At 37.3% G+C, this 7,500-nt stretch overlaps 2 protein-coding genes across 5 annotated transcripts in view; one reads left to right on the top strand and one right to left on the bottom strand.

Annotated features, from left to right (window-relative positions):
• LOC138051427 (retinal rod rhodopsin-sensitive cGMP 3',5'-cyclic phosphodiesterase subunit delta-like) overlaps positions 1-1,874 on the top strand; it is an 8,835-nt gene extending 6,961 nt beyond the window's left edge. The window contains exon 6 of the mRNA XM_068897627.1: positions 119-1,874. Within this exon, the coding sequence (XP_068753728.1) occupies positions 119-200 (82 nt within the window). The 3' untranslated portion in view covers positions 201-1,874. The remainder of the gene's footprint in view (positions 1-118) is intronic.
• A 1,470-nt stretch (positions 1,875-3,344) lies between these two features.
• LOC138051410 (trichohyalin-like) overlaps positions 3,345-7,500 on the bottom strand; it is a 25,188-nt gene continuing 21,032 nt past the window's right edge. For all 4 annotated transcript variants that reach the window (XM_068897602.1, XM_068897601.1, XM_068897604.1 and 1 more), the window contains 2 exons: positions 6,574-6,702; positions 3,345-5,718 (listed from right to left, as the gene is read on the bottom strand). In XM_068897602.1, the coding sequence (XP_068753703.1) occupies positions 4,933-5,718; positions 6,574-6,702 (915 nt within the window). In that variant the 3' untranslated portion in view covers positions 3,345-4,932. The remainder of the gene's footprint in view (positions 5,719-6,573; positions 6,703-7,500) is intronic.

Genomic DNA, 7,500 nt, shown 5'->3' with positions numbered 1-7,500 from the left:
TTGCACAATCTGAGTTTTCTAATTCCTTTGTGCTTTAATTCAAGCCATACAAAACTGTGGATATGAAACATGAAGACTTTCGAGAATTTATTAATGTCACATTTGCTGTCTGTTTCAGTGGCAATGTTGTGATTGAGACAAAGTTCTTTGATGGGGATCTTCTGGTTAGCACATCTAAAGTCCGCGTTTATTACGTCTGACTTGACAGTCAGTGACACCTTACTACACACTTCACTCAACTTGTTCTTGGTGTATAGTGCTATTATAAGTAGTAGCTATATAGTGCTATTATAAGTAGTAGTTTAATTTGAATGACGTCAGAAAAGAAAAATCAAGTATCAAGAAAATGTGTACTGTAAATCGACGCAGACAAGCTTACAAGTGATGTACTTTCGGTATTCCTGTTGTTTATGATTATTTTACCCTGGGTGCCAGAGAAATATATTTTCCAAGGTCCAAGACAATGCTATGTCATATCCTCCAACTCATGTAGCACTCTCTCAGACCTTTGAAAAAAAATTTCTCTGGCAACACATTTTGAAAAATTGGGGGGTCATTGTAGATTATTCACATGCAGAGTTTGTATGTGTGATAACTAGGCAGATCAAATAAGCATCACAACGTGTCCTCGTCCCTTCTTTTAAATTAACTCTTCAAGTACTCATTGACACTTACGATAACACACCCCCCCCCCCCCCCCTTTATATTTCAAACCATCTTTGTGCTAACTGTAACATGTAAATAGGTAGGTTGTAGTGAGATTTAAAGGAACACTTGATCTTGATTTCGTAATTCCGTAAGCAGTGAATCAGATGTATTTTTGGACGTGAGAGAGAAGCAGGTTGTCAAGAGTGCAGTCAATTGTTTCTTTTGAATGATCTTGTATATAAATAATAATTATTCCAAGTCTTGGACTTGCCCCTTAGTCGGGACCTTTCTCCCAGTTGCACGGTTTAGTTATTCAGTGAAAAACTTTTCAGGGAGGTTAGGGTGAGTTGGGGACTCAGATCAAAGTACCCATCTCTTGAACCCTTCACACCCAGCTCGCTTTCCCTGCATTTGATGTACATGTAGTATTTCCTTTGCATGACTTGCATTCTTTTCCCTTGGGTCCTTATCTACATAACTCCACTGACCAGCAAGCTCATTGCATTCTGATAAATCAATGTAGGTGACGTGCCCTCTCTTTTGGAGGCTACCTTAATATTATAGAATTTTGATTTTGCACTTGTTTTAACTGGAATTTGGTCATGTACGTGTGAACCTTCCTTTCTTTGACAAGGAATAATTAGATTTAGGGAAGTTAAGGACAGTGCCTACTAATTCAAAGGTATTTTTGTGCAGGTAATTAACATGTGGGAAAAGCAAATGTTAGCAAGACTTGTTGAAATCTGAAAAGAGAAATGGGGGTAACCACGCATTTTTGCAGAGATTTGTGTAAAGAGCTTTAAAATACAAAGCATTGTATGGCATTCGTTTCCAAATTGAAGCTCAATTATCTCTGAAAAATGCATGGTTACCCCCAGTTTTCTTTTTGGATACCAAGAGGACTTGCCAAGTTCAGCTTTCTCCAAATAGTTTTAAACCACGCAAATATATCTCTGTATAATTTAGTAAGCGCCACCCATAGGAAACCCGAGTATCTCGAGATGCGCAGAACACATGCACAAATTAACAACAGTAGGCACCATCCTTAATCATGTTGTTTCATGGAAATGGAATCCATTGTGAAATTTTTGTTTATATAATTTTGAAAAAAAATGGTTTCACTCTGTAGTTTGAATAGCCATCATGTTGTCTGTTGTCACACTTGACATAGTGGTAGTTCGATAATTTATTGTAAGTGCATCAGTGAATAAAACAGTCATTATGAATCTTGTCATTACTGTTTTGAAAAGGTGGCTGAATCTAATTCCAAAATGACTTTAATTGAACAATCTCTACATGCACTCAAAACACTGTCCCCTTCAACCCATTAGAGTGCTTTAGATTCTAGAACGATGACGAGACCGAGTGTGAAATTTGACTGCCCGTTTTTATCGAAAATAGTAAGAAAATTTCTAACCCGGTCGATTAATCTTACTCTTTGTTGGCAGCATAGGTTGCTCAGTTATTCTTATTGCTGGTAGCTGAGCCTTTTTGTTGATCGAAAAATGCCAAAACTGCTACCCTGTTGTTGACTTGTTTTGACACGACCACATTTTTCTAAAACCTCATACTAAAATTAATGATGACGGTGTCACGTTTTTCCCACCAAAATGATGCTGTTTAATGCGCACGGTCACTTGTTCTATGTGAAAATTTCGTTCTCGCCCTAGAATCTAAAGCACCAAGAATAATCTCTGGCTGAGACTGCGCTTATTTCAGAACCAGCCAGAGGTTTTGAAGTAAACGAAGTCTCAGCCAGAGGTTGTCATTCTTGGTGCTGACCGAAAGAATCGTGGCCTCAGGGGACCAGAATGCTGTGAAATTTAAATCATTATTTTACTCTAACTAGACAGTTTTACTCATCAATGTGAGACAGTTTAGGAGTCAATGGGTTTATTAAGGATTTTTGGTTTCAAGTCATTTATGGTAGAATGACCTTCCATGTTTGGAGGTCGTTGAACCTTCAGAGACATTGACACTTTCAGAATTGAACCCTTCATTCCTTCCTGCCGTTGGTCGTACAAACTGGCACTAGTTGACAAACCATTTTAACAACATCTAGGTCAACCAGTATTGTCGCAGTCACTCATTTTTGAGAACAAAAAAGAACAAGCAAAACTATTCTCCAATTAACTAATCTGTGAATGGTCCAATCACAGACTACCTGAGCTCAGTGTTAGTAAAACAATGAAACATGGGTGCAAATATCAAGACTTCCATGCAAGGACTTTTTTGGTTATGAATAACAGTCAAGGAAGAAAAAAGAATGCTCAAGTCAGGGTAAGATGGCTCAAACTAGTTGCAGCAATAATTTGGAGGGAATGTCTTATAAGAATAAACTCTGTAACACTGCTTCACGTAACAGCAATCTCATGGTACCAAATGAAACACCAATAATTGCTTAACAAGGTGCAGTCGTTGATGTGAGGTACTAGGTTACCATGGCAACAAAGGAGCCATGTAAAAATGGACGTAATTTTTTCTTTAACCAGGTTGTTTCCGTGGTAACCTATACATCATGTCAATGAGTGCACTCACCCAAATCCTTGTATTTCATTGTATTGGTGGCCTTCATTATTTTTCTCACGTTGAGCTTGGGTCACCTGTGATCAACTGCAGTTGTCCAATGATGAAGGTTGGCAATACAGTTGGACACTTAGTGGAATAGGGCAAATAAGAATTGAGTTTACTCCAAATTATCCACAATAATAACTTTTATAAAAGTAATCCAAGAGCCTTTTACTATCCTACAATCATTGAACCTTCCATGCTTTTAATTAAATAAACAATTCAAAAATTGTTCCTTAAACCTAAGTGACATGACCATGCTAAATTCCCTAAATCTATTATTTTCATCTTTCAACAGTTACTACTATTACATGCATCAATTTTATATTACATTCTACAAAATTCTGAAGTGCCTTTTGAAAAATATTACTCTTGAAACAGCCATAAAACTGTTTAGCTTGATACCAGGTACTGTGTCATCTTGTACACACTATAATCAAAGCTTGAGATGTGAGATATAACATTTCTTTTAAAAATAACTTAAATGTGATGTAAAGTATTGATGCACAATAATGCATGAGTGAATCCAAGTGCAATATTTGCAGTTCCATTTTGTCTGGCTTCATTCAAATTTACACTCTTGCTTTATTATTAACGTCCCCAAGTTGTATATTAGTTTTGGGTTTCATTTCTGTCCTTTATATCTTAAAATAATCTTGATATATTGTTCATGATTTCAGTGAAAATATTTAGTAGTGAGAAGGTCTGTAGACAATAATTATAATTATTATTCTCTTATAAAAATTTCAAGAAATCAGTGGTGCATACAAATACAGTATCTTTCCATAAAAGACAAGAAAAACGTCTCAAAGTCATGCACCTTTTAGGGCCCAAAATCCAGCTCTGTGATTTGAATTTGACAACAATAAAAAATAGATACAAACATTAAAAAGGAAAGACACACATTAAATCACAATTTGAGAGGAAACTCGAAACTCGAATGAAAAACAAGGCAAAAAGTACAGTATTCACCAGGCTGTCCCACAAAACATAACAGACCTTAAGTAAGAGAATATGCATGATATTGACCTTTTATAAATGTTGACAACTTGTTTTTTGTTGTACAAATTAATTTTCAAGCTTAGCACATTTTTAAATTGTTTCTTCATTGTCAGTGAAAGCTTTAGTAACGTCATAAAAATCTCGAATTTTCAACAGGTTTACTTTCACTCCAAAGACTTTTTTCCAAATGACATCAAAAAGAGTAAAATCTGGTTGTGTTGCTATTGGGATGGAAAGATTTCCCCCCAAAAAAAATGCTTCCCTTATTGGGTTGTATTGGACATCAAGGGAAGGTCTTGGAACTAGATTATACAATATAAGCTGCCAATTACACTTCTCAATTCCAAATGATTCACTGTTAAGATCCTCAAAAATAATATTTTTTCTTTATAATGACATACAGTAAGTTACATTAAACAATAGACTGACCTTTAAACATAGAGATAATGGGAAGACAGACAATAGAAAACAGGAATGAAAAGAAAAGTTTTGGGTGCAGATTTCCTTTTGCTTGTTTTGACTTGTTCATGCCTTTATAGTACAGCTGTACATCACTTTTAGTGCTAAAAATTTATACTATTTCCTAAGTAATAATGGCAATTTCTTAGAAAAACGGCAATTGACTACAATAACTATTCTCTTGATTTTCCTTTTGAGAAATATCTGACATTTTTTTTGGCTTTCCTCAAAACTGAGAAAAATATTTTACGCTCCTCACTGTTGTTTACACTCCTTTTCTTTGTCCTTCTTTTTCTTATCCGTGCTTCGTCTGCGGTGTGGTTGTATGAGTGGCATTGCCTTTGCTTTTGATTCACTTCCTGTCAAAGTGCCTGGAGGGCTCGATTCACTAGCATTCTGTGATTTTTGACGATTAAATGTAGGATCTATCAATTCAGCAATGTTGCACTCATTTCCATTAGCTGTGCTACCATTACCGATTAACTCTGTCGTGACAAAGTTTGAAGGCGCAGAACTGGCCACAGTGCTACGTCGCTCCAAAATTCTCTGCGGTCTTGTGTTGTGTGGAATATCATCTCCTTCCTCGTACAGCCTTTCCCAGACTGCCTCTCTGGTATCTGGTGAAGTTATTGGAGATTGGACCGATGGAACTTGAGAGGCAGAATGCGTTGAGCTGGATGACGACCTGTGTGAATGATGCCTGATGTATTCTCCTGTGCTTTCCAGCGACCATTCCAATGTTGAAAGAGGTGAGTGGTTAGGAGAATCCGAGTGTTGATGCAGAGAGGATTCCCTGTCAAGAGATGTACTTCCTGGCGAATGAGAGTGGGAACTTTGGGAACTTGCCCTTGAATTTCTGTTTAAGCCAGCCTTGTCTCTTCCAAACGATCCACCTTCAACTCTAATCCCTTGTTTGTGATTACTGACATTATCTCCTTGATCATCTTGGTCTTTTCGGAAAGAGAGCTCGTCTTGTAGAAGGTCAGGAATTTGGCTTCTATGGACAACTGATTCCTCATAGGATGGGAGTCTCTGAAGGGCCTGCAAAATAACAAACCCAAGGCTGAAGTTGAATGAAAACTACAGTACTTGCACTGGTTAGCTTAGAGTGGCTGCCTACTGTTAATAAACCACCAAAGATTTTCGAACTTACTCATGTTGCAGTTATAGACATAACATAAGGTATTGTATGGAATATCATCACAATGCCCCAACCTGGTTGGGTTAGAGTCAGAGAAGCAGGGATGGAGCAGTGGTGAGAGCACTCACCTCCTCCCACCAATGTGGCCCGGGGTTTGATTCCCAGACTGGGCATCACATGTGGGTTGTGTTTGTTGGTTCTCTATTTTGTTACAAGAGGTTTTTCTTCTCAGTTTTCCCTTCCCTGCGTTTTTCTGGTGGGAAATCATTCCAGTGACGAGCAGTGGGATAAAGAGCAGGAAAGAGCATGAGAGAAGAGGCGACGAAATTTGAAAAACGTAAGTGAAGAAACCCTTGAGAAAAGCCGAGGAAGGAGAAGAAGAGAAAATTTTGATGAAAATCAACGTAAAGCTGAGAGAAATAGAGCGAGACAAAACACTAACCAGTATTTACAACAGTTAGCTTTCAGGTAAGCTTAATGTTTTCCTTCTTTAATAATAAGCTTAATATATGCCTTGCTGCCTCACCTATTTTGTAAAACTAGCTAAAAAAGGACGAAGGCCTGAAAACGTTTGCAGAGATTCTAACATACTTCAAAAATCACATTTATAGGCTTTTTGTGTGAATGGGTGTCCAGTCGTGAGCTGCTTTGTTTGACTGTGAAATTGCAGTTGATTAAGCGAATTTACTACACTTTAGGTTGACTTACAAGATGATCAACAACCCACTGAATAAGAAAAGAGTTTGATTATTTACCTGGATTTCTCCCGTGTTACCAGACTGAGTACTTTCAGGTGGAACAGTCTGTGCTCTTCTCAGCTGCCTTTCTCTCTTGAGTTTCTGTAACCTGACATACTCTCTTCTTTGAAGTTCCTTTGCAAATTCCTGTAAATAAAGTTATGCACAAACTTTACATGGGCATGCAAACTGAAGGTTCAGCTTTACATAAAAAGCACTCACTGCAAGGATTCTTTAAAATTTGCAAGTTGACTACAGTTGCATTATTTTATATATGACACGTTGTCTTTGAATATTGTGAATCCTTCTCCTGCACTTTTTTCGTGCAAATTTGGTCATTTCGTTTCAATTGTGGGTTTTAGCAATGAAGACAACTGTTCTCAGTCACAGGAAATAGGGAAATAGATTAAAAATTAAAGAAGCTTTTAAAAGGTATTTTCCAAGTTGATTACCGGTAAGTTATTAATGTCGCTACAAATACACAACATAAGGTTTTGTCAAGTTTATTGTTAAAATCTGCAAACAAACAAACAAACAACCACCTTTTTTCATAAGAGTGCTTTTTTGGAGTTATTATTTTTTCCAAAATTATGCTTGAAAGTTGGGGATGCGGCTTATACACGAGTCTTTACAGTAAACGCACGTCACAACACAGAGAGGTAAGCTACACTACAACATCAGATGACACCCTTATCCTGAAAACAGGGTGGGTTCTTTGGAGGGAACCTACATTGTAGAGCTAGCTGGTCTACTTTCATCAGCAAAACATTACATACTTGTAGGCCAATATTTCCAACAACGTATTGGGGAGACTGGCAGAGCTTTTAATACCCCAAAAAAAGAACATTTGAGAAACACCAAAACTGCGGCCAAAGGTTCTAGAATTATATTGCTAATCACGTCTGGTCCAACAACCATGCCACTGATTTTGAAAATGCATCAATG

The sequence above is a fragment of the Montipora capricornis genome, chromosome 6 (assembly GCF_036669925.1).
Source record: "Montipora capricornis isolate CH-2021 chromosome 6, ASM3666992v2, whole genome shotgun sequence".
NCBI lineage: Eukaryota > Metazoa > Cnidaria > Anthozoa > Scleractinia > Acroporidae > Montipora > Montipora capricornis.
Note: the sequence above shows the minus strand (reverse complement) of the source record. Positions and strands in the feature narration are given on the sequence as shown.